Genomic DNA, 26398 nt, shown 5'->3' on the forward strand with positions numbered 1-26398 from the left:
ATTGTTAGGTGCAAATATAAAATATACTAGAAGTTGAAATACAGTATTCTTCCTAAGTGTTTATAAAAGTGTAACATTAATGTATGGTTTAACAGAGATCTAAATTCAGAATGTTTGAGGTCCAGTGATAATGATCTTGCACAATAAAAAAAGAAGAGTGAGAAAGCCCTGGTGTCAAAGTAATGAGTTGTGCACCCTTGCGTTTTGTATGTGGTAACGTTTTTATGAGATACTTTGAAAGAAACATTGAGATGTTTGGTAGTAAATCCCGTGGCGTGCTTGATTTTTTTCCCCACAGAGTAACTTGATAGTGAATCAAGAAAGGCTGTTTCTGTGTGACAGCATTATCTGTTTTTAGCAGAAGATTTCGATTGGGGGAGCATAAATGATATGTAATTCATTGTTGTCAGTAATAGTGGTGGATGAAACTAGGATACAAGCAAAGTGAGTAACAAATTGAAATTTATCCGCAAAAAACCAGCACCTCCTTTGCTCCACAAACGTGCAACAGTGATAGGCCGGCCAAATGATCCGAACAGATTACACTTTATTTTAAATACTCCACTTACTTCTGTGGAGTTTAATATGCTATATGTATTAAGCACTCGCTACATCTTTTTTTGTTTGTTTGTTTAGCTATACTCTAAGATGTAAACCATACTTTATTCATTTGACAAACGCTGGGTAATGTGTATGAGCCAGAGGTTGTTCTGTGTACTTCATAAGTATTCATTTATTTCCTCCAAACTGTTGTCCCCATTTTCCAGAAGAAGCTGAGGCACAGAGAAATTAAGCAGTATGTGTGGCGGCACACAGCGAGTTAGTGGCAGAGTTGGCCTTTGAACCCTGGGCTCCCCACTTCTGAGAGCTTGAGCAGCCTGGGAGAGTGGGATTGTGTTTACTTCACTAGATCTTTGTTCAGATCACAGCTTTGGCCTTTACTTGTTAGCAGTGTCTCAGAGCCTCAGCCCCGCTGGGCAAAGTGAGGACACCCTGGCACCTGTCTCTCCGTGTTGCGGCAGGGGGTTGGGGCGGGCAGGTCTTGTGGGTGAAGCCCGAGAACAGTGCGTGGACCTGTGGCACTTAAATGTCCTTTTCATCATGGCTTTCAGCACTTCTGTTCACCCCTTAGGTGCTGGGAGGCAAGTCTCAGGCAGGATGCTGCCTAGGAAAAATGAAGGGGAGGAGAGAGGGCTTAGGAAGGCCATGGATTCAGCCGTAGAGTGAGTTTGTGGTTCGACTCAGTGTCGTTTTGGGGTCTTGTGCTCTGGAAATTTACTGTAGGAGATACTCCGTGGGTGACAGTCTAAGATAAAGCCCTATTCTGTTGTGTTGGGTTTTTTTTGCTAAGGCAGCAATCTGAATATCGGGCTGGGAGGGTTGAATTACCTGAGGGTTTTTCCAGAGGACACGGCCTCTTCCCCGTGAGCAGGCACTCCTGTCAACTCCCGACCACTGCCCTGGGGAGGCACTGATGGTTGTGTTTGTTCTCCATCAGATGTATTCTAACCCCGTATAGGTTGTGTTCGAGTGAGATTTCTGTGTGAGAGAGCTTTCTGACATGAGTATACTTCACACAGTGGTAGGTTTATCTGTTCAATTAATGATAAACGCCAGCCTGCTCTGGGGTAGGTGCTGGAGATACATGGTGAGTAGGTTTGTGTTATGGACTCGCTGCCTCCATATTTGATATTTACTAAGGCTCTTTGCTGTATATGCAATGTAGGATGTTACGCTAATTTAAACACTTAGAGAATATCCTGTGTCGAGATGGAAAATATTTGTAGTAAAGAAGGTGTACAATTTTGTCTTTGAAAACGTCCATTTCTTCCAAACTGTTTAAAGTTCTGTGGCCCCAGATACTTTGTTAAAATAGTCCAGGAATGACCGTGTGTTTGACGCAGTGTGTGGAGTCGGAGACTTTTTGCTATCATGCAGAAAGCAGATTAAGAAGAAAGCTCTGCCTTCACAATCTACAAGGGTGTAAATGTAGGCAAAATAATAATTTAGCTCACATTGAACCCAGCAGGAAGCTGAGTGCAGATTGAGTAATTCTCCACAACATATCTACTGGTATGTAAACTAATCTCATGGTTTATTCTTCATTAAATTGCCAAGATGCTATTTTTCTGTTGGCTAGTTTGTGTGGATGTTTTGCTCTCTCTCTTTGTCTTTCCTTCTCTCTCTCTCCATTCACCTTGCTTTTCTCTCAAAGTAAAACTTACTGCTATAATTCTAGTAAGATGTTCTTATGTTTCAAAGAATAATTAGTGTCACATTTTTGGTTTAAAGTATAATGCTGTCTAAACATACTAGAAGGGAACCGGGGTTTGATGAACTAATTTACAAAATACCTTGAAACAAATACCATAATGCTTAAGGATAGATGGTCATTGTGCAGTTTTCTGGATAACAGAAGATAAAGCAGATAAAGTACTGGAGGACCTTAGAGACGTTTGCATTGTAACATCTTGTGGTATTCAGTGCAGTACTTTTCTTATCATTGCTTAAGCTTCAAAGCAAAACATGGAGCCCAGCCTTCTTTAGGAAGTAGATGTGAAAACCATACCTAATATAAAAATGACAAGTTCATGCATTATGCAGTGGAAGCAAAATTTCTTGACTATAATATACTTTTCAAAATAATCACGAAGGAGCATATGTGGTAAAGCAGAGGAATGTGGGTACATCTGGAAAGCTTTTAAGGCATCTTGGAAGCACAATGCAGAAATCACCAAAATTGTAAACACCTTCCATCTGGTCAGTTGCGGTGGTAACATTGACCAGGACAAGAGCAGACAGATCTCGCAGTGACCTTGTGTGACAGCCAGACAGCCAGCGTGAGATCATCATAAACGTCTGAGTGTTTTGCGGTATGACCTCATTCACCAATACGATGCAGAAAGCCATGAGAGAAATAGACCGCACGGGCACGGCCTCGACACATGAAAGCTCAGGTGTGTCACATGTCCCGCTGGGTGAAAGCAGCATCGTGAACCATTCCTATGCCTCTCCCAGTGTTGTCATGAGGCTTCAGAGAGGAGTGGGTGCGGTGCCTTGTCTTGGAACCCACACAGCAGCAAACCAGGTCTCCATGCAATGCGGAAGGATCCTCTGCTGATACTGCTTCCAGCCCCTCTCCCCACGGTGATGTGTTAGACAGCGTCACCGAGGACCACCATCACTAGGCACACCGGGTGCTGTTTGGAGAGGCCAGGCATGGGAGATGTTGCCACCCTCCATGACTTTCTAGACCTCTAAAAACGACGAAGAGAAGCGGGAGGATTTTTCACTTTGAATTTTATTGCTCGGTCGTCCACTTTTCTCCAGTTCTCTCTTCTCCCAGCTGCCCTACTGTAGTTAAAGCTCCCTGCGGGCAGGTGCTGTACCCGTCTCACTCGTTCTGTACTCACGGAGCTCCTGCATATTTTGACACCCATTCTGGACTTCTGAATGAATGAATCGATTAGAAGCCATTATCTCCGGTTCTAAATAACCGTGTTTCAAGAACCTTGTTCTTTGAGCTGTGAGCGTTACCTGAAAATGAAGGAGCTGGGGTGCTTCTGGCCTGTTTAGTAGACCCCACCCAGTCCTGGGAGACCATCAGAACACAGCCAGAGCTGCTTGATGAGGGTCCAGGAGATCTCACAGAGGACACCACAGAAAGTAACGCTTGGAATTTTGCCCAAGGGCAAGGAAAGACTGTGCTTGAAAGGTCTTGATAAAAGACCTTGATAACCCAAACATTGGGGTTTGTAGGAGCTGGAAACCCCAATCAAGATGTATTTAGTAAGCTCTTAGCATATGCAAAAGTACTTTCATTTAAAAAAAAAAAAAAGTTACCAGGTTGTCCCCATGCAGTTGAAAAATTGTTACTATGCTAGCTCATTGCAGTGTAGATAATATAAAAATAATTCCTTAAGATTATTTTCAAGACATTTGTAAAAGAGGATGATGATAATTTCATTGAGAAACTCTACTTCTTTTATTCCCTGAGAGGCATTCTTAGGGCTTTTACTTAGAACTGATTGAACAGAATACTCGCAATCCACTCTAGAAAAATGTAACAGACTCTTTCAGAGATGGCAAATGTTTTGTTATGTTTATCATCGTGCGTTTCTGCAGTAACTGTATTTGGCTTTAAGATCTTTAAGACATGGCGCATGGTTGTGAATTATATATTCAGTATTTATTTATTTGTGGTCCTAACATTTCTTTATGGAAATCTATTAGTGGAAAAGGATTCTGCTATATTTCTTTTAGGTAATGCATGTGTATTAATTTGGTTGGTGTCGGTCAGTAAGCAACTAAATACTTTACTGTGAACCTCAAAATTAATAGATTTTATACTGATATCAACACGAAACCTCTTTCTTGTCTTAGGTAGAAATTGTCCCATGAAGACTTTTATTTAAGACTAATGATTTCTTAAAGTCCTATAAATTCAGTTTGAAAGCTGCCGTATTTTTGGCTTAAAAGCTCTTCTTTGGAAATTTAAAATTATTTTATTTTCATGGGACAGTACCCTGTGTATATCACTTAATAAAAATAATTCAGAGGGGGCGCCTGGGTAGCTCAGTGGGTTAAGCATCTGACTTTGGCTCAGGTTATGATCTCACAGCTCATAAGTTTGAGTCCCGCATCAGGCTCCATGCTGACAGCTCACAGCCTGGAGCCTGCTTCAGATTCACTGTCTCCCCGTGTCTCTGCCCCTCCCCACTTGTGCTCATGTGTGCTTTCTCTCTCTCTCAAGAATAAATAAACTAAAAAAGTAATTCGGAGGTATCTAAAAGATACCTAAAATTTTAGCTCTGTTTTTGGGAAGACTAGTTACTCTGATATCCTCAAGAAAGAAGAAGTATTAAATCAATGCCGTGTTTTGATATGGGATAGCCTTTTCATTTCTTTAGGTAGGATTCAAGTTTTATATACCTGCCGCTAGTTAAAGAGATGTTGTTTTGGGGTGATAGAGTACATTTACTACAGGTTTTGCCTGTTGCCTCATCTCTGTCAATCTTCTCGAGTAAGTGCAGTACGGATGAGTGGAGTATGGGATGTGAGGTTGGAGAGGTATGGTAAATGGCATCGGTTCCACTTAATAGTAACAAAACCTGACCTGTGCTGTGCCCAGGTAAGCACTGTCCCAATGTGTCCTTCCCGGAGCTGCTACCACGCTTCTCGTTTTTCAGATTGGGGCGCAGGGAGCAGTTCCTGCAGCTGGAAAGTAGAGGAGCCAGGTTCAGACCCAAGGTGCCAGGCTGCAGAGTCCTTGCCCCGCAGCACGATTTCGTCTTACCTGGAGCCCTTGAAGGGTGAGGCGGAGTGGGGAAAGAGCTGAGCCTCACTGGAGAAGTGTATTGATCCTGTATTGACCCTGACTCTCTGTGGTCACCTCAAAGGTGCCTTCAGTAGAGTTTCTTTTGCTCTGAAAAAGGGGACCCACGTGCCTTATCACGGTGATAATATGGCCAGCTTCTTTTTTGTGTGGGCTCTCCCCCTACATCAATCCTGAATTATTAACATACCCATCCAGCGTGGCTTTTATCTATTCATTCTTCCTCTCCGAGACAACAAAGACAGATAGTAACATAGCTTGAAAATATAGGTTGTGATTAAACGTGGCAGTAGAATATACATATATATGTATATTCTCAGGAAAGCTGAGCCCGCAGTTCTCCTGGCTTTATGATGAGACGGTGGTGCCACCATGCACGTGAGAATGCCCTCACCTCTTCCTCAGGGAGCGGTTAGCTTCGGAAGCCTGTGTCACAGCACGGATGAGTGACTGTTAGTCATGTTTAAAAAGCCGTGTCACCCGTGTCTCTGACAGAAATCAGAATTTCACTGTGTCTGCAGTACAGTTGTTGATAATCAGCTCTTTTGTTTTCTTCATATTTTGTCCAAGGAAAGTAGCTTATTTTAAAGCTGCTGCTTAATTGTATCATCTAAATTCTAAATGATCATGTGTATGGGATTCATGACAAACAGTGCTATAGTTGTACCAATTGCTTCTCAATCGGATTGTCTCTGTGTGTATTTCAGTAACATCTTCGTGACTTCACCTGACTGTTTTCAGCATAGCCCAGGACAGTTGGCTGGGCCTCCAGTGGATGAATGAGCGTTCCTGAGCTGTTCTCGGCCAGTTCTTCTCAAGGAGTTAGGGTCAGGACCAGGTTCTAGAACACAGCCTAGCCTTAAAAATGAATGAACGAATGAAGCAAATACTCGTCAACATGATTCATTTGTGAGGATACCAGCTTTTTTCCGTTCGTATGTCTGAACAAATCTCAGCATTTCTTAGTTCTAGATGTAAGACCCTTTGAACGTTTTAATCAGTCTGCTTTTAGTCCTTAGACGTACGTTCCTAGCTCCTACTCTGCACTTTTTGATGATATCAGCTTTAAAAGTGCAAAGGTGATTCTCAGCAAAGTGCTGATGAAATACTCTGTAGTGTGCGAGGATGAATGTAAGTTGAAGATTATTAAATACAAATGTGATTTGAGATCAGGTAGGACGTGAACACCATCAACTTGGTTGGACAGCCCTGAGCTGAACGCATCTCCTAATAAAGATGACCCACGGGGGTACTCATTCAGAATATTGTAGGTGGAGAGTTAGCATGGATTTAAACTCCCACCATCTCCCGTCTGAGGTTGTTATTAAAGATCAAGACTGAGAGCCAAAATATTATTTGTACTTGGCTGGGGAAATCAAGAATGTTCTGTATGGCCACACGCGCTCAGAAACACTGAGATTTTTTTATTTGTGTGTTTGAAGAGATTACAGGAAATAAATTATTAAATAATGTAAGAAAGTTGGCAGAAGTCCAGAATCTGAAGTGATTGTAACCAGGAAAACTGTGAACTCTAGTGAACAGCCTCCTCCAACCCCGCATTTCCTAAATAGGACTCTCTCCTGTTTATAAGAGTGAGGTGCATTTCTCCCTTTGTGTTCAGAAGGTATTAACTATGTATCTCTCTACCACTGATGCCAAGAACTTAACAAATCAGTAGGCATCTTTTTTTGGTTCTGTAAACAAGCCTTCGGTTGTGGTGCTAAGAAACTGCATTAAGCTTTCTAGGGCCACTGTAACAAACTACAACAAATTGGGTGCTTCAAAACAAGGCATTTATCGTCTTGTAGTTCTAGACACTGGAAGTTCGAGGTCAAGGTGTCAGGCAGGGTCATACTCTCTCCAAAGGCTCCACAGGAGAATCCATTCCTTGCTTTTCCAGCATCTGGTGTCCCCAGGCAGTCCTTGGCTTGTGGTGCAGCAACAAGTCACATGGCCTTCTCCTCGATGTCAGAGCCCCCCTGCCTCACATTTACACCTGCTTCCGAGATGCTTGTGATTGGATTTAGGGCTCGCCCAGATAATCCAGCATAAGCTCCTCTTCTCAAAACCCTTAACTTAATCACGTCTTTTGCCATAGTAGGTAATTTTCCCAGGTCCCTGAGATTAGGGTGTGTCTATCTCTTTTGAGGGTCACCATTCAGCTCACTACAGAGGCCAAAATCTCAGGATCCTCGTTGGTAAATATATGTGTTTTGATATTGGAACCAGCAGACTTCAAAATACATAAAGCCTCCAACCAAGGAGTGTAAGAACTAATTGAAAGGGCCCTTAACTAAGGTAGATTGAAAGCTGGGAAGAGGTGGTGTTGGAAATACCTATCCAACATCAAGGGTGTGGCCTCGATGCTTGCTGAGGATTGATGATGACAACGCGCTGTAAGTTTTGAATAGGAGCCCCATAAATGCTGCTGCTTTTTTAAACAAGACTTTCTCCCCATTACAACAAAGCTGTGTCTTAGATAGTTGAAGCCTATGGGCTATAAATATAAAAGTATGATACAACTTGGTTTTAATACATATAATACGTATAAATTTAGGTGTAAATGCCATGTTTAAAATGCAAGCTGTGGTTGACTTTTAGCAGTCTGGCTTAAAAGGATTGGAGGCAGAGAGGGTACCTTTGTTCCGGGCACTTAGCCCCATAAAAGTGAGGACTTTTTGGCCATATTTTTAGAGCAGCCTGAGAGTGTGTGCCTTATCCAGACTCTCAGTGAGGAGAGTGTTCAGGTCCTTTTTCATGACCGGTGGGACAAGGTCCGATTTTCTTGGGAAGCCCCAGGCTGCAGGAACAGTTCTCCTTTTCCACCAGTGTGCACAGTTTCCTGCCATGGTATCGGGAAAAGCTATGACCTTTTCTATCTCTTGAGCTAGGAATCTTCTTCTTTTGTTCTGGGCCTGGGTTGGTGGCAGTAAAGCTTGCTTTTTTGCTTTATTCCCTCCTTGTGAATTTGTGTCCCCGGTAAGGCCCATTTCTTTGGCAGAAAACGAATCTCTTCTCAGTTCCACTTTTGGAACTAGAAAATAAATATTTAATTAGGCCAGCACATCATGCTGTTGTATGAACTTGACTTGAGAATGTCAATGGGAACCTATAAACGAAAGGATCTGCTTTCAGGAAGTATTCAGAAGGCTTCTCCGAGTTTTAGGGGTGCCTGAAATCTCATGTGGTCAGGAGTGTAAACTCCAAGAGTAAAAATCCTTGTCTTTTTTATTTGTCCACGACTGTGTCTCCAGCATACAGAACAAATAAATAAATGTACCCTAAACATCTTCTCAGGAAGTTTATTCATATTATAAACAAGAGTCAGATATCAAGAGTGTTCATTGAAAGTTTGAGATCCACTGTGAGCTTCATGTGATAGTATAATTGTTGACCAATTTAACTGAATCAACTCATTATTAACCAAAATTTGTGAGAAATAATACTTATTTCTATTTTGTCAAGAAGGTAAATTTTGACTTTTACTCCTGTGTGAATGACTACTGCAGTGTCTTGGTGTAATCTTTCTGTGTCATGGGTGCACAATAGATTTATTTTTAAGAGAGCTTTTTGGCAACCAGAAGTCCTGCTTGTAGACCATATGAAATATTTGAAATTTCCTAAGACTTGCTTAAGAAAAAAGAAGATTTATGTGGTGGTATCTCGTGTCTCGCATCTGAGCATGTAAATACTTAGTGGCTGATAGGAAATTATTCTTAGAGATGAAAATTTGATGTTTATTTCTTTCAATTTCATATTTCTTGAATAAGTGTTTTCAGTGCTTTCATAAAATAAGAAATAGTGCTATCCCATTATTTCTTCTTTAAAATATTTAAAATGATGGGGCGCCTGGGTGGCTCAGTCAGTTGGGTGTCCAACTTTGGCTCCTGTCGTGATCTCATGGTTGGCAAGCCCTGCATCGGGCTCTATGCTGACAGCTCAGAGCCTGGAGCCTGCTTCAGATTCTGTGTCTCTCCCTCTCTCTGCCCCTCCCCTGCTCACGCTCTCTCTCTGTCTCAAAAATAAATATAAACATTCAAAAAAATTAAAATATTTAAAATGAATTTGTTTTACCTTTGGTGTAATTATTAAACTATTGCTCATTTTTTAGCCTGGTAGACTTACAGCATCTTATACCGGTATGGATCTGTTCCTTTACAGTAGCATTTGAAATCTAAATATTCCATCACTAATTGGGGAAGTAATATCTAATGATTTTAAGTTTTATGTAGGAATCCATAGATAAAAATAGAAAAATAAAATAATACGGACAGTCAAGAAAGGAACTTCCTTCATCTTTTTTGATGGGAACTGTGGGTTTATTAACATTCTGGTTTTATAAATTTGGCATGTGTGTATCAATATTTGGGCCATATTTTTTCAGTAAAACAAAGTGAGGAGGGGAATCAGGTTTTCTTTTTCTTGCCCTTTAAGTTCCTTTTATGTGCTGGGATATTTGTATACGTATCATTCATTCATTCATTCATTCGGTAAATCACTATTAAGCTCTGTCAAGTAGCAGCCCTAGGCTGGCACTTACCCAGAAAGCATCACTGCAAGGAAGAGGACTGACAGCCCTTAACCACCAATGGGGAAGATCAAGTTTTCAAGCAAAAATTTGAACATATCTGCCATCGTGAGCTTGATGGCTTCCCGGTGCTTACTTTTCTGATGATACTTGCGTAATACGGTGTGTCAGTAGTGGGAAGGTCAGTATAACTCAGCGGACCAGTGTTTTCTAAATGCCCACTGTATGATGTTACAAAACCATGCATATGTAAAAGATTCATTTGACTGGTGGATTTTCCCACAACCCGGTGTAGGAAGTTCATGGATATGGTGTCATAAAACTACCACTTGTCAAATGCTGATGTAGTATCAAAGAAAGATCACTGTAACTGTCAGAATGCTCTTCCCTTTTCCAGCTTCATACCTGTTTGAACCAGATTGCTCTCCTATGTTTTAAACCAAAACAAACATACTACAATAGATTGAATACAGAAGCAGATAACGAGCACCTGGCTGTCTTCTATGAAGCCAAACATCAGAGAGATTGTTAGAACTGTAAAGCAGTTCTCTCTTGCTGATTTTTTTTGTTTTAGAAAATATAATTTTGATAAAAATATATTAGCTATGTTACATGTAATGAGTTTATTGTTATTCTTAAAGGAAGTGACAGAAGAATTTAAAATTTCTTTTCAGTTCCTAATACAATAAACTAGACGTGATCTGCATTAATGGGCTTGTGGGAGTTCTCAGTAACAGTTAATAGTATAAAGAGGTGTGAGGGAAGGACCTTGAGAATCGCTGATTCAGAGGCACACTGCATATCTGAAATGTATGTTGGGGTGAGATTATGGAAGGGCTTACATTTTCTGTTAAGAGACTTGATTAAACAGGGAGTCAGAGTATTTTTGAGCAGACAGGTGATGCAATCGAAGTGGTACACCCAGGCATGGGATTAATCTGGAGGTGGTAGACGCATTAGGATGGAAGGGGGTGAGTAGGAAGCGGGGTGGTCACGGCACAACAGCAGAAAGGCAGGGTGCGAGGGCCCCATTCAGGCTAGGCTAATAGGAGACTGGGGAAGTCAGTACTGACCGAGCCGAAGGGGAGGCAACAGCCAGGTGTTTGAGCTTGGGTAACAGGGATCAAGAGAAGAGGCTGATTTGTAGGGAAAGTTGGGCTGTTTTCAGTTGTTTGCAGTACTATGATTAAACATTTGATATTGAAGAACCAGGTAGAAATATCCAGTAGAGAGGGGACAGTTTTGAGACCAGATAGCCTTCCATCTCTTACGGTATCACGGAACACCTGTTTCTTAAAATTAAGAAGAGTCCCATATTAGGTAAGCAACTTGTGATCTGGTTGCTAAAAACTTACTTTTTGGAAGAGAGGTGACAGTTTATGTTAAAATTTGATAAAGTGCATTTCTTGACAATCACGTGCTTGGTATTGTAGCACGTGTTCTCACAGTTATTAATGTGTGTGAGTGTGTGTATGGTTTTTAAGCTCTGTTCACCCATGTTCCTTCATTTCCTTGACTTATTTACAGCATTGTAGAGAGGATAATTTCCCTATTCAGAACAATAAAATGTTGTTAAAACAAGTTACGATCAAGATTTAACAGTGAAAACAGACTTTCCCCTCTTTCTTCTTAAAAAATGACACAATTAGTCAGTAGTACTTGGAAGATAAACATCCATTTCATGTTCCTCCTTATGATAAGTGTTTTTCATCGAAATTCCTTGATACTGTGTGGATGATTTACCAAGGCTTTTTAAAATGGTTGAAATATGCTCTAACAGCCCATCTGATAAAATGAAAAACTGAACAAAATGTGTACTCAGATGAATGATTCTCTGAAGAAATAATGGTGCAAATGAATTATCAAAGTGTGAAATCATTAAAAACAAAACATGTTTGAGTTTTTATTGAATCTTAATTGCAGGCTTATGTATTTTCTTTTGTAAGCTAAGTTAAAAGAAAATTGCCTAACTAAATTCTTGGAGGCCAGTGTTGTGGGACATATATTGTACCATAATTGATTTTTCACATAAAAGCTGCTGTTCATTTTTTCCCCCCAGCATTAACATGCATGCTTTCCTCATGTAGGAGAATATATAAAAAACTGGAGGCCGAGATACTTCCTTTTGAAGACAGATGGCTCATTCATTGGATATAAAGAGAAGCCTCAAGATGTGGATTTACCTTATCCCCTCAACAACTTTTCAGTGGCAAGTAAGTTAATTATAGTTGTTGATTCACCTCCTATCTATTTACTTGTGTGACCTCACGTGTCAGATCCCTTATGATACATGAGAAGCCTAGGGAAGAGTTCAGGTTTGTATTTAAGAGCAGGGAAACTCTCAGCTTTGATTATCAATAACACATGGCCTTCTCTAAGGCAATACAGTATAAGATTTTATGTAGTTAGAACCTAAATGTGGTAAATACAGTTCCCCAAATATGTACCTCAGGCCTTTCTTCATAAAATATGATTGGAGACCTTTGAACTTGGTTGCTAGAGTGAACTTGGTTGTAAGATGTTGCGGCACCGAGTGCATTTCTGATCGGTTTCCTGGCATGACCTTAGCTCTTTTCGCTGATCATCTGATGAGAAACAAGTGATTTACTTTAGAAATTATTTTCTGGGGAGGTTTTATGTTTGAAGTTAAATTTTTCTTCCTTACAAGTATCTCAGAAAAATGTTTGTAATTAAGATTGACTTAGGGACTGTATATTTTCTTGAACACAGCACAGAATAAACTGAAAGATGGTGCTGCCTGTGATAATGGCAACAAATAGCATTGCTGTGAAATGCCGGGCTCTTCAGGCTGATTGTATTACTGATTAATCAACGGAAGGGTTTTTCTGTGTTAACGCAGAAATGAAGCATTTAAAAAGTTACGTTAGGTTAAAATAAACTTGCATAAGAGGTAAACACAGAGATAAAATCTTCAGCTAGACACCATTCTTAATTTTGATTTTGGTTATGTGTTGTTTTCTGTTAGCTACATTTGGAAAAGGTAGGAGGTTAAGATGGAAGCAAAAAAAATAAAAATAAAAAATATCAAATAGCAACAACAAAATATCCAAGATAACAAAAGTCCGTGAATGTCATAAAAGTCATTTTAAGATTATATGGAGCCCCAGCCTTTTTATGGATAGTATCTTTTAATTTTTTAAAGAGTAAGATAAAGCAGTAAACCAAAGGGTTTGTGAAATCATTTGAGTGATAAGAATACTAACTTAAAAGACCCAAACATCTCTCTATTTATATAAATGGATTCTTATGTAGGGATTTCATTTTTTAACAAGTGAGAACACTTAATGTGTATGTAATGGTTAAGGAAATAATTTTTCCCCCGCTGGAATACTCATTAGATGTTTATGGCTTTCTCTGACTAGAAAATTACTTTTAAAATCCTGTTGTCAATTGAAGTAATATCTTGTATTTTGTGTTGACTTAAGAGCACATTTTCACTCTAAAGATCTTCTGAGCGAGCATTTGCTTTAAAATGATAAAAAATTGGCTTTTAAAACCCTAACAGCATACATTATCTCCTCCATAAGGCCAGTACAGTTTCTTAGTTTCTCTATCTTACTAGCAAATGGTATTGGTTTGTCTGAAATGATTTATGAAAGTACAGAACTCCTGTATCTGCTGATCAAAATGCAGCATTTTTTGACCTTATGAATTTCACACCCCAACAAGTTTTAAAGACATACTGTATGTCACAGTCTGCCAACATCTGCTCCAACACTTCCACTGGCAGAGGCGGAAATAAATACTGCACTCTGGGGGAGAGATCCTATTTAGTGACTGACAGTCAGCCTATCCACGAAGTATTAGTTGACATCTGTAATCTTTACTTCTATCATCAAGTAGTCGTAGGTAGTTGACAAACCAACAAGTGAAGTTATAGACCAGCTCCTTAGTTTTCAGAAGTGTATTAACATGGGTCTTACACTAAATCAACTATTTAAGATAGATTATTCTTGAAGCTTGACTTCCTTGCAGTCTTAAGTGGACCTAAGGATGAGTTGTGAAATGGACGCTGGTTGAAGAAGTAGTTCAGATTCCAGCTTTGCCCCGAGGCACGAGTATGACCTCAGAGGGATCATTCACTGAAGCTCTCAGCATAGAGGGAGAAACACATGGATGTCATGAGCCTGCAAGGCCTTTTTGTCTCCTACATGCTGAGATTCTGTGAGGGGGATTTTGAGCAGGCCTTCGAAGAGTGAATAGGAGTTAAATAGTTAAAGCAGGGGAGAAGGATATTCCTTAGTGTTCCATAATGTTTTTATGAAACATTAAGAGAAGGAACAGTTGGAGCAAGGGAGGGATACTTGGCCAACAGTTTCCCTCTGTCCCTGGCCCCCTGGAGTATGTGAAAAAAGAGATGATTTTACCAGGTACTTGTAAGGTATGTTGGAAAATGTTACATATGTGTATATGTATATTCCATTGATGGCTACATGAGTCCCTTGTTTTTCCTGATAATTAAAAAACGTTACTTCCAATTTAATATATGTGGGTTTTATTTGAATTTTACCAAAATAGGCTTTTTATCCGTCTGAAAAAGTGAAGAATGAGACCCGGCCAGGACTTCGAATCCCTCTCCCCAATCTTCACTAAATTTCACATTCCTTCCTTTCAGATTTAAAATTTCCAAAAAGTTAGTTTGTGCTTATATATTTCTATTTCTCAATCCATTGCCGTCTAGCTTTCTTTCTTAGTCACTTGATTGAAACCACTTTCAGTAAGTTCTCCAGTGACCACTTAATTGCTAAGACCAGTAGACATTTCTCAGTTGTTCTTTTCCTGGATTGACCTCTTGGGCTGCATTTCATGCCATCGATCACCACTTCTTTCTTGGAGTGACCTCTCCTGTTGTGTTCTGGGATGCCTCTTCTGGTTTCCTTCCTTTGCCTGTTTCGTGGATTATGGTACATAACTGGGTCCTGGTCAAGGAAGCTTCTCATTTTGTCCCCGTTTTCCTGGGTGGTCACATTCACTTTGAAGGTTTTAGTTACCACCTGTATGCAGTTTATTCTCCCACAAGATGTATCTTCAGGGCAGACCTCTCTCCTGAGCCCTAGGCTACTATAGTCAACTCACTGCCGGATATCTCTGCCTAGGTATTTCTGGGACTCAACCTGTCCTAAGCTGAATTTAAGATAATCTTGTCAACTTCCCCCTGTATTCAGTATGTCAGTTCTGTTCTTTCTCTTTCTTTCTTTCTTTCTTTCTTTCTTTCTTTCTTTCTTTCTTTCTTTCTTTCTTTCTTTCTTTCTTTCTTTCTTTCTTTCTTTCTGTTTATTTACCTTTGAGAGACAGAGACAGAGCAAGAGTGAGGGAGGGGCAGAGAGAAAGGGAAACACAGAATCCAAAGCAGGCTTCAGGCTCCGAGCTGTCAGCACAGAGCCTGACGTGGGGCTTGAACCCAAGAACTGTGAGATCATGACCTGAGCCCAAGTCAGACGCTCAACTGACTGAGCCTCCCAGGCGCCACTCCTCAGTATGTCAGTTCTGTCTTAAGCAGAAACCTGAATCTATTCCATGCCTTTACCCTCGCCCCCCACTGCCTTCACATCTTCACCCCATTCCCAGTCCATTTCTGTTTCTGCTGATTAGTGTTTGAACTGTAAATCAAACTATAATCACCCCAGAACAAGCTTATTGTCTTCTATTGTAGATTCTTAACTAGATGCTCTGCCTGTAGATTCGACCGACCACTTACATTCTGACCTTCTCGTGACTGTCACAGGGACCATTCCCCAGTTAAGTCCTCACCGTACCATTCCACTGTGATGGCCCTGCCATTGCCTACTGGATGAAGTCCAGCTTCTTTAGTATATCATGTGGGGATCTCGTCAGTCTGACTTCTGCTTTCAACTCTTGCTTCCTGTGTCTTCTGGGTGGTCACATGTGGGCACAATGAAGCGTTTGTGCTTGTTTGTTGTGTTTGTTGATTCCCTGCACAAACTCCACAGCTCTTCCGCTCTGAGGCTTTGTTCATGCTGTTCCCCCTGACTGGAATGGCTTTGTGGCCTCTATTTGTCTGGATCATTTTTTTCATCCTTTAAGATTTAATTCACATTTAAATGCCCATCCTTATTCCTACTAAATTACTCTTCCCTGCCTTTCATCAAGCTAGTCTCTTTTGTTGTTATCACAGTGGTTTTTGGTTATTTGTTCATGTGTTACGTCTCCTCTGCTGATCTGCGAGTTATTTTAGGGTAAAGAGCCTAGTGTTATTTATCTTCTATCTCCTAGTGCCTACCTATTAGGGCTTAATAGCCATTTTTGAATGAATGAATGAAAACAAATAGTCCAGATTTCTCCAGTTTTAGATGGAAAAGGAGGCCTTTTGAAATTCAGTGATCTGTATAAAGTTACCTTACTAGGTAGTGGTAGCTAAGTGCCAAGGTTAGAACTCAAATTCATCTACTGTCATTTGCATTTTATTTCCCTCCCCTGTCCCCATTCTGTGCCGTTTTCCCTAGATTGAGAGCCTTGAAATATGATTTGGGGTCAGAGTTACGATATTTTAAATGGCTAGATAGCCTTTGGCATGCAGAATGTAAACTCTCCAAGCGCCTGAAACATGAATGAAAAGATCTGACCTCATCCTCCTTTGGGGGATCATATATGAACTCTATGCGAAGGTCCTCTCTACATATCGTACTGTAGAAATGTAAGTAAAAATAACCATTGTTTTTCAAGCCAAGTGCCTCTCTAATCAGAATTATGATTTGGTCAGTTGCTAATTATAGATTGAGATTATTTTTGCGCAGGAAACATTACAATTTGGGAAATAATATAGGATACGTAAGACACGAGCATTGTCATAAAGCTGCGTTCACACGTACTTTGAGCACAGTAGCTGGTCTACCCAGTAGTCATGGTCTCAAATGTTTTGACAGTTACCAGCCCAACTGAAGAGTAAAACACCTCCTCAGTGGAGAGTTTGGACATTTGTCCGTGTGTCTTGGGGCTCAGCTGCCTTTTTATCTACTCCCTTTCACTCTCAGTGGTGGGAAGAGAGACGTGCCAACCTGTGTTCTAGTAGCACCTCCCAGAAATCCAGCTTATTCCGTGTTGCAAATTCTGACCATATCTCTTTCCTCTCTGAAACCTTTCTTCAGTCAGCTTTTTAAAAAATAGGTCAGTCTGCATTTCTTAGGCCAATTTTGAAATGAAATGTTTACTCATTAACCTATTTTTCTTCTTTTTGTAAGAAAGTAAGGGGGCTTAAACCTACCAAAAAGACATCATTACCTCTGAATACGTAGTATAAAAGATATTTTAAATACATAGAAAAATGAGGCGATTTCTACTAATGTTTTCACTGTGGCTGTTCATGGGGATAGAGAAATTGCTAATTGATTCTCAGTCTTACATAACACATAATACAACCTAGAATAGCAACCCTATAAATCTAGGGTAACTCTATACCACATAAATATAGAAGAATTACAAGAGATCTGGCTAGTTCACTTTTAAAGGGTTTATTGATCATTAGAACCATACTAGATACTAAAAGGAGTATAAGATACAATGTTTGAATGTGGGAATTTGTCATTGACTGTGGAAGACATTCACAACACACTGCAGTGGGAGGAATGATGAGATTCGTCGCCAGAATGAATTTTATAGAAGTTGAGAGAATAGGTAAAGGTAAGCTAGGGTGACTAGGTAAGGATTTTAGCATGAGCTCTGGAGGATAGGTGATATGTAAGTTTTCGGAAGAAGGAGGACATTCACGGTGAGGTTAACAACATACGCACAATGAAGTCCAGAATTAATGAGGAGCCTATTTTGTGAATAGCATAGGCAATATCACAGGTAGATAGAGCATTCATGTTGGAGAAAAAACAAGATTAGATACTTTGTAATCAGATTGTGAAAGATCTTAAATACCAACTTGATGTTTTTAATGGAAACCAGCTGGAAACTGTTGGAGGCTTTTATGCATTAGGTGTCCAAATCAGTATCTGATGAAAAGAAGAACCTACCAGGTTACGGTAGAAAGGGGACATCCGTAAGCAAATGGCGCTCTTCCCTCCATGAGCCAGTCGGTCAGCAAGATATCGTCTTGTTTCCGTACTCTGCAGTCTCCCTGCTACCATCCTGGGGCAGCTCTTCATCAGGTTCTCCCTGGACTATTAAGTCTCCTAGTTGATCTCTTGCCTTCAAGTATTCTCCTCTCTGGAGTATTTGGAAGCAATGCATAGGATAGATTAACCTTCGGAAAAAAACTTCCTTTCCAAGTATCACCTCCTTAGCTCAGAAAAATCTCCCATTTTTCCATTTTTTGCAAGAGGAGCCTGAATGGCTATTTATTTATTTTTTTTTATGTATCATGTATCAACAATCGAACACTTGCCCAAATCATACCTATGTTTATACTCTGTGTATTTTCAATATTCACTTTGTCTTCTATTACTCTTTAATGTTCCATACTTTTTGACGTATATTGCTACATTCTATTAGGTTGAATTACATATAAAGTTCTTAACCTCATTTTTGTTTTCAGTGATTTTTATTTTATGTACTTGATCATTTGAAGATTTGGTGCTTTTCTTCCCCTTGCCTGTGATCGGATTTTTAGGCAAACAAAGTTATGTCCTGTAATAGCGGCGTCTCACTATATATAATAGAGCCCTTACTTAAAATTTGATCATGTAGTGGATAAGTGCAACTGTAATCAGATTTTCTTCCTTTCTGTCATATTTTCTAGGGGGTACTGTAATCATTTATTTGCAAAGTTTAACCCATAAACTAAGTTTAGAACGGGGAAAGGAGAAAACCTTGTTAAAAATCACTTTAAAGGGAGATTGTAGAAAATTACAAAGAATAATAATGCCATACTCAGTCACACATTCTCTTCCTGCCATTCAAATCACACCCTGATATGATAAGAAAAAATTTCCACAGAATGTCTATTCTTCCCTTCTTTTTTTCAGCATTACACAACAAACATGCAAAAAGAAAAAGTATAATCCTGTTTTCATGGACATGACTATGGAGTTCAGGGTTTCAGATGCGGCTCCTAGGTGTGACAGCACCCCTCAGCATCACGTCCTTTATGGACATAAATTTACATTGTGTGTCACATGAGTTTCCTATTAGATAGTCTCACTGTTTTAGTACTTCCTTCGTTAGAACGTTGTAAGTGACCTGCTCAGACGTCTGTCACGAGTCTTCCCTCGTGACTTTTCTGAGCTCTCTGTCACCCCCTTTCCTGATTTACTTGAAGCTAATTTATAGTTGCAGTCTTTACTGCCATAGCCTCATTTATCGGAATGTAAGTTGGGGGACGCTTATGGAGAACCCAGGGGAGTGATAAACTTCTAGAGCACAGTGACTGTGTATGCTCATGTAAAAATTTTCCTGCAACATTTGTGACAAGGTCTGTGTGCTGGAAGGTCATCTGTCTTGGTTCTGCTACTTTACGAGTGTGTGGCCTTGGGCAAATCACATCATTTCTCTGGTCTTCATTTTTGTCATCTTTTTTTTTTTAAGTTTATTTATTTGTGTATTTATTTTGAGAGAGAGAGAGACAAAGAGAGAGAGAGGGCACAAGCAGGGGAGGGGCAGAGAGAGGGGGGAGAGAGAATCCCAAGCAGGCTCAGCACTGTCAGCACATGGCCTGACGCAGGGCTTGATCTCACCAACCATGAGGTCATGACCTGAGCCAAAACCAAGTCTGACACTTAACCGACTGAGCCACCCCGGTGCTCCCATCTTTAGACACGAAGGTTAATAATACCCACTTCTCAGGATTATGGTAAGGATTAAATGAGATGCTGTATGTGAACACGCTTTGTAAATTGTGAAAGGGTGTGCAAATAAAAGTCTCAATGTAACAGGAGATGTGCAGTAATTTTGCTCGGTTGAGTTAAGTGACAGCCATCCTTCCCTTTCCAGCTACATTACATTGGAATGGCAAGGAAACTACTTGATTGCATTTTCTTTAAAGATCATTAGAAGTTTTAGGTAGAAACTATTTGCAGTGCTGTCTTGCACTTGAAGACAGTTTCTATGGGTTGGTTGGGGGAAGAAATCCCAATTTCATTTAATGCCAAGGACTTTGATCTGTAACAGCTAGTCCTTGTAACTAAACATGAGCTAGACCCCCAAACCATGGCCATGGCCACCTCTGGCCAAGGAAGGAAGCATCACTACAGCTGCAAGGCCAGCCCCATTTCATTGGCCTCAGAGGAGTGGGGCACAGACCAGATTCTTCAAACCTTCAAGCCTTTGGGAAGTCAAAGCTTCCACGGGTGGTTGGTCCACGTGACTGTTGTTACCCCTTATTTTAGTCAGAAGTTGTTTTCACTTTTTAATAGAAGGAATAAAATCCTCACATATCTTTCTGACTATCCTGAGGGGATCCCTTGGTTACCATCCATTGGTGGAAAGTTTTTGATTAATTTGGTTCTTCCATTAGATGATTACTGTTTTATAAGGTGGAAGATGCATTGGGACTTGTTCTTAGGGGAAGGCAGGCAAGGAGTGATGAGTTTCTGTAGCTTATGTTAAATGATGTGAGGAGACCCCAGCAGAGCCAGCCTTCCTTCTCTCCCTCCTCTCCTTCCTTTCTCCCTTCCTTCTTCCCTTCTCCCTCCCTCCTCCTCTCCTCTTCCCCTCCCTTCTCTCCTCCCTCCTCTTCTCCCTCCTCTTCTTCCTCCTTCCCTTCCTCCTCTCTCTTTGAACTTCTCCTAAGGTCAACAGTTAACTACCATCTCTCCAAAGATACTGACATAAAAGAACACCCTGCATGTAATTAGTTTCACTGAATTATTCTCAAACACTTTACCTCAGACTCTCTCCTTGACTCTCTTTCCTAGACACACTATCCAACCAACAGCCTCCCTCACTTAATTCTGTTTTTGAAATTTCCTACCTCGTGTGCCTATGATTTAAAGTAACACAATTTGGAAGCATAGGAGTTATCACAATTAATATTTAAGCATATTTTTAGGAAATCTAAGTTCTAATGGCTATTTAGAAAGTTTTTATTGAGGGTCTATTGTGTTCTCAACATTGTACCAGGTACTGAGGGAAAAAAGAAGGAAATAAGGAAGGAAACCAACCTTTCTTTGAGCGTTACTATGTGCCAGGCCCTTTCACATATGTTATCTCATTTAATCTTCACACCGCTCTGAGGTAAGTATTATGTTCTCTATTTTAAAGAGACTGAGGGAGGTTGTGTGACTTGGTGAGCTCGCTTACCTGGCAAATGGCCGGGCCAGGATTTCAGCCCGTGCTTCACAGAATGACTCTGAAGCCTGTGCCTGTGTTCATTTCATAATCCACAGACCTGGGTTAGCCCTTGGCTTTGGAGGGTTTATCATCTAGTAGCAAAAATCTGCCACAAATCCTTGGAATTGGTATTTTGAGATGTTTCATTCAGTTCTGAAGTAAGTTTTACAGTTAACACATTGAGTAAGAGTTTAGGAAAGGGAGGGTCGTTAAGGACTGGATCATCAAGACGAGCTTCTTGGAAATTGTGCTCGTTTGGAGAAAGAGTAAGATTTCAAAAGATGAAGTACATTCCAGGTAACGGGAATAGCATTAATTTGAAATGTTATTTCTGAGAAACTTCGGCTGAATCTCTTATTGTTGATTTAAATGAGTATGAAATCCTCAGATATGAATGAAAGCTCCAGATGGTATGTTATTTTTTTATCCCTGTATAGAGTGAAAAATATCAAAGGAGGAAGAAGGATAAATGATGGGAATAAATATGGCACTTGAAATCTGTAGCAGAATGCCGTGCTCATACCAGACACTTGTTTTCTCAGGGTCACAGTTAGGCACTCGCCCCCCTTAGCTGACCTGGTGTTGTACGTTCGGTTCTTGCAGTAACATCGCTGTTCCTTGTCTCTCCTTGAAGAGTATAAAATAATTTTACTGATACAAAGTAGCACTCCATTTTAAAATCCCATCTTAAAGGCAGTGTTTTTTCTTCAGCTAAAAAGGTTTCCAATGATAGCTTTTCACTTGGAAAAGGGTACATTATCTCTTTATCTGTTTATTAAAAACAAGACCCTGACTTCTTAGATAAAGGAGAGGTAAGGTGGTGTGGAAAGGAGTGGGAGAGGGGCACTGGGTGGGAGGCTCTCCCCCTGCAGCCTGGGCATGAGAAGCAGCTATGTGGGTTCAGCCACACACTTGTGTACTCTTTTGCACTAAGTTAATTATTAACAGGTCAATCCAGCTCAGTCTTCCAGGTAAAAATTTGCTGAATGTGTAACGCTGCCCAACATGAGCCAGCCTGTGTGCACTGTTGTTTTTTATCTTGTCACCGATCCCAGCATTGTCCTCCATGATGCCCTTCCATCTCTGAAGGGTCAGAATCATTCTTTCCACACACTCTTCTGACTATACTCATTTATGAGCTCGTTACATTTATAGATCATTTTCGGTTAAATTAAATGTGGATACATACCTGATTTGTTTAATACTTATTTTTTAACTTAATTTTTTGTTTTCTAGAATGTAGATGTTTATGTGTAATTCATTTTTTTAATTGTCGACTAAAAGGGGTTATATGCCCATCGTATTTGCCTGTCATAGGAAATTAAGAGGGACTTGAGGAAGCAAGGAAAGAGAATTGACATTTTTTAAGAGCCTCCTAAGTACGACGTGCTTTATTTATGTGATCACATTATGTCACGACAGGAATGACATGAAATAAAACTACCTAAAAATCCAAGCAAACTAGACACTGAAACCAAGATCTAGAGAGATTAAGAAACTTTCCCAGAGCCTCTAAGCAGATAGAAGGCAGAGGTCCGTCTGATATCTGGCCGGAGTGTGTTGAATCATACACAGGGCTCAGACGACAGCTCTCTTCAAGTAATGTTTAGTCAGCACCCACAGAAACTTCACCGTATGCCAGCCATTATACGCAGTGGGTTAATAGCAGATTCTCATTGTTCTTGAGAGATGTATTTTATGTCACAGCAATTCTTACTTATTCTGTAGCAGGGGGACAAGCATGCAGGTGATAGCTAGGTGGCCGGTTATTTGATAGATTCCTATCAACACGACTGGTAATATCAACTGGTCCCGCCACCACCCAGGGATTCCAGAGTTTTGTCACATGTGGTGTCAGGGAGGTTACAATGAAGGATCCATACAATTCTTTCTTGTGATATTCAGTGGTTTGCCAGTCAGCAACATGGTAATTTCTCGAGACATTCAGTCTGCTGAGAAGTAGTAGTAGTAGTAATAATAATAATAATAATAACAACAACAACCACCACCACTTGTTGAGGACCTTTATGGGTATGTTAATCCCACTAACAGTTTTCCAGGATATATACTATTGCTTTGTGATAGCCAGGGAATGAGGCTCATGGAGTTTGCCGGTGATCATGTGAACTCTTAAGCCCCCAACTTGCAGGTTTCAAGGGCAGTGATTTTTTGCGCACTGTTGCTTAACTGAAACCTCTCCTGCTGCCCCGGGGTCTTGAGGCGAGAGGTTTTCTCGTGTGGGTAGTTCAGAAAGTGTGGGCTTTCCATGCCTCTAGACTAGTTTATATGTCGGTCTCAGGGATCCAATCTGGTGATTCTCAACTAGCGTGAGAAGATTTGTTTCAGAGCTCTGAGCTGCTTCTCTTTGTGGAAACTGAAGCTTAATGCAGAGGATTCACTGGTATGTGACCATTTCAGCTTTGCTTTTCTAATTATGTCCGAGAGGTCATAGGAGAGACTGATTATGAGAGGCATAATCATCTGGATATTTCATATGACTCACGATCGTTGCATTTTTAACAGATTGGACTTGAAGGACACGTGTTTTGTTGATCTCTCTGCCATTATAGTCTAAATCACTCCCTGTCTTTTCCCTCCATATCTTTATACTAATTTAAAAGCATTTATTTATTTATTTGAGTGAAGTTAACTGAGGCCCAAGGCCAGGGTGCAGGGAAGGACCTTTAAGCCTTGGAATTTAGGAACACTATGCAGGCATTCTTTTGGATTGGAAATAATACATAATCAAGCAGATGCTAATGAAAAATGAAATGCAGGGAGAGAGAAAAGAGACTAGGGTGGCTGTGTGAAAGTTTCATGGAGGAGAGTACATTGCCCCTTTATTACAATAATGTTGCTGCCCTATAATAAGGTCTTTCATTGCTGGTTCAGCTTTTTTCATTCATTTGTTTTGTGCTCTGCTTCCTGTTACTAATTGTCAGCACAATCGTCTTCCAACTATGAAGTCTCAGTGTCCTTTTGGACCAATTTGTCATTGTCTTTCTCCCTCACCCCCCAACCCATGCTCTCAGAATCTATTACTATGGTTGCATTTTTAGACATTTTTTATGTTTTAAAATGGCACTGCTTTTGAAACACGCCAGAATAGTTTATGATAATTGAATCATCCAACCAGCAACAGTTACTGCTTCCAAAAGCACACTGGTGAAGTTTAAAGTTTCTGTCTCTATAGGATATTCTTATAAAGTGATTAAAAATAAACATGCAATACTCTCTTTATAGCAGTATTTCATACACATTGTTCCTTTGAGCTTCACAATGGCCCTGGGGAAAGAGGACATTTCATTAAACTATATTCTTGACATAATTCAGCAAATATTTGGAATTTCTGTGCCTATAGGAAGTTACATTTTTATTGTTTTCCTATCAGTGGCTCTTGATTCTTAGACTATTGTAAGAAATCTTCAGGGTTGGCTTACATTGACAAGCCTGAACAAATTCCAATATCAGAATCCAGGCACATGTTACATGTTACATGTTATTTCCTGTACGGTTTTTAACTTTTTGGCCAATACATATTCCAAATGTGCTCTCCGCCTTGAACCAGTAATTTAATATTGACAGAAAGACATTTTTCAAATTTAATTTCTGTAAAGAACTTCTGAAACAGTATTATTCCTTGACAGTTCATCTGTCACCTAGAACTTTCCCTATCTTATGATCATGTGATAAAAGTTTATTGGTGTTTCTAAGTTTTGTATTCTCACAATAGATAGCAATTATTTTTGGTGCATAAATACTAGACAAGAAGTTTGGTCAGTTTACTTTGGGGGAAAACAATTTCAGTACTCTCTGTAGGTCACCTATTTCTGTTGATTAATTGCAGAAAACTGGTAAGTGTAATATACAAAGTTTGTTGTAAAGAAAGAAAACTTCACTTCCTCTCTTGTAAGTAGCTAACATTCCTAAAACAGTTCATGACATACCAAGACGAGCCAAGAATTCAGAGCTAGAAAACATGGATTAGAGATTCAGCTTTATAACCTTAATGAGTTGATGATTTTGAATTAGTGACTGAAAAACCAGACAGTTTCCATTTTCTTATTTGTGAAATGGAAATAATGAAAACCCTCTAAAACTTTACTGGGAAGATTAAAGGGAAATAATGCACGTAAAATCTTAATGTTACAGGAAAGCAGCTGATAATAGGCCAAAATAATGGCTTAGTACTTAATTATTTAAAAAGAATAAATTTTGGAGAAAGATGTAGTGGAAAGCAAAGTTTCCCTACTCAATTGGGAAAAGATAGAAGATGAGATTTTTTTATTCTGCTGGAGACAAATGAACTGATTATTCCAATGTACACTCTTCATTTATCTTGCAATGCACCACTTATACCCAATTTTGAAACATACTGTTTTTGTGCTATAGTAAAGACCCAGAGGCCTCTTTATGGTTATGACTGAAACCTTTTAAAGTCAGGATAGCTTATTTGGAGTCAGAATTCTGAATGGAAACCGAGACATCTCTGTCTTTCCTTAAAGTTGTAAGAAGTTAGTGTTTTCCAGATCGGTCAGATTATAATAATGACTCTTTGGTTATCTTTACATATGGTTTAAATGAAATTAATAGGTTTGTTGGTTTATAATCTTCCAAAATTCATTTTTTTTTTTTTTTGATAGTTCTCTGCTTTACTCTGAATGGATAGGCCTACCTTTTGGTTGTTCTCCAAGGAAAAAATCCCTTTAACTATTCTATAAATCTACTGCTTTCTACTAGGGAAAGGATACTAGCTTTTAATTGTTAGAGCTGTGGCTGTGCAATCAAGAATTTGATTAGGCTTTAGTTTTTTCAAATTGATGTCATCATTGAGATTTATTTATATGTATACATAGAGTAAACTGGACAAATGGATTTTGAAGAAATAAGTAAGATTGGTGGGGATCATAAAGTAAATTGTGCTTCTCAAGGCATGTGAACTTTAAAATATTGAGATTTAGGGGCGCCTGGGTGGCGCAGTCGGTTAAGCGTCCGACTTCAGCCAGGTCACGATCTCGCGGTCCGTGAGTTCGAGCCCCGCGTCGGGCTCTGGGCTGATGGCTCAGAGCCTGGAGCCTGTTTCCGATTCTGTGTCTCCCTCTCTCTCTGCCCCTCCCCCATTCATGCTCTGTCTCTCTCTGTCCCAAAAATAAATAAAAAACGTTGAAAAAAAAATTAAAAAAAAAAATAAAATATTGAGATTTATAAGAAAAAGAGAACTAGTTGTGATAAACTCTGTTGCATCAGAAATATTTTCTATTAAAAAAAATGCTTATTTATTTATT

The 26398-nt window shown here is 39.8% G+C and overlaps 1 protein-coding gene across 4 annotated transcripts in view; it reads left to right on the top strand.

The window, feature by feature from the left end:
- AKT3 (AKT serine/threonine kinase 3) overlaps positions 1 to 26398 on the top strand; it is a 307958-nt gene that overhangs the window by 122266 nt on the left and 159294 nt on the right. For 2 of the 4 annotated variants that reach the window (XM_058701171.1, XM_058701174.1), the window contains exon 3: positions 11951 to 12076. The exons of 1 other annotated variant lie outside the window; for it this stretch is intronic. In XM_058701171.1, coding sequence (XP_058557154.1) covers positions 11951 to 12076 — 126 coding nt within the window. Of the gene's footprint in view, positions 1 to 11950; positions 12077 to 20903; positions 21018 to 26398 lie in introns of those variants that run through there. One more of the 4 variants, XM_058701175.1, reaches the window with a different exon arrangement.

This window comes from Neofelis nebulosa, chromosome 15 (genome assembly GCF_028018385.1).
Source record: "Neofelis nebulosa isolate mNeoNeb1 chromosome 15, mNeoNeb1.pri, whole genome shotgun sequence".
NCBI lineage: Eukaryota > Metazoa > Chordata > Mammalia > Carnivora > Felidae > Neofelis > Neofelis nebulosa.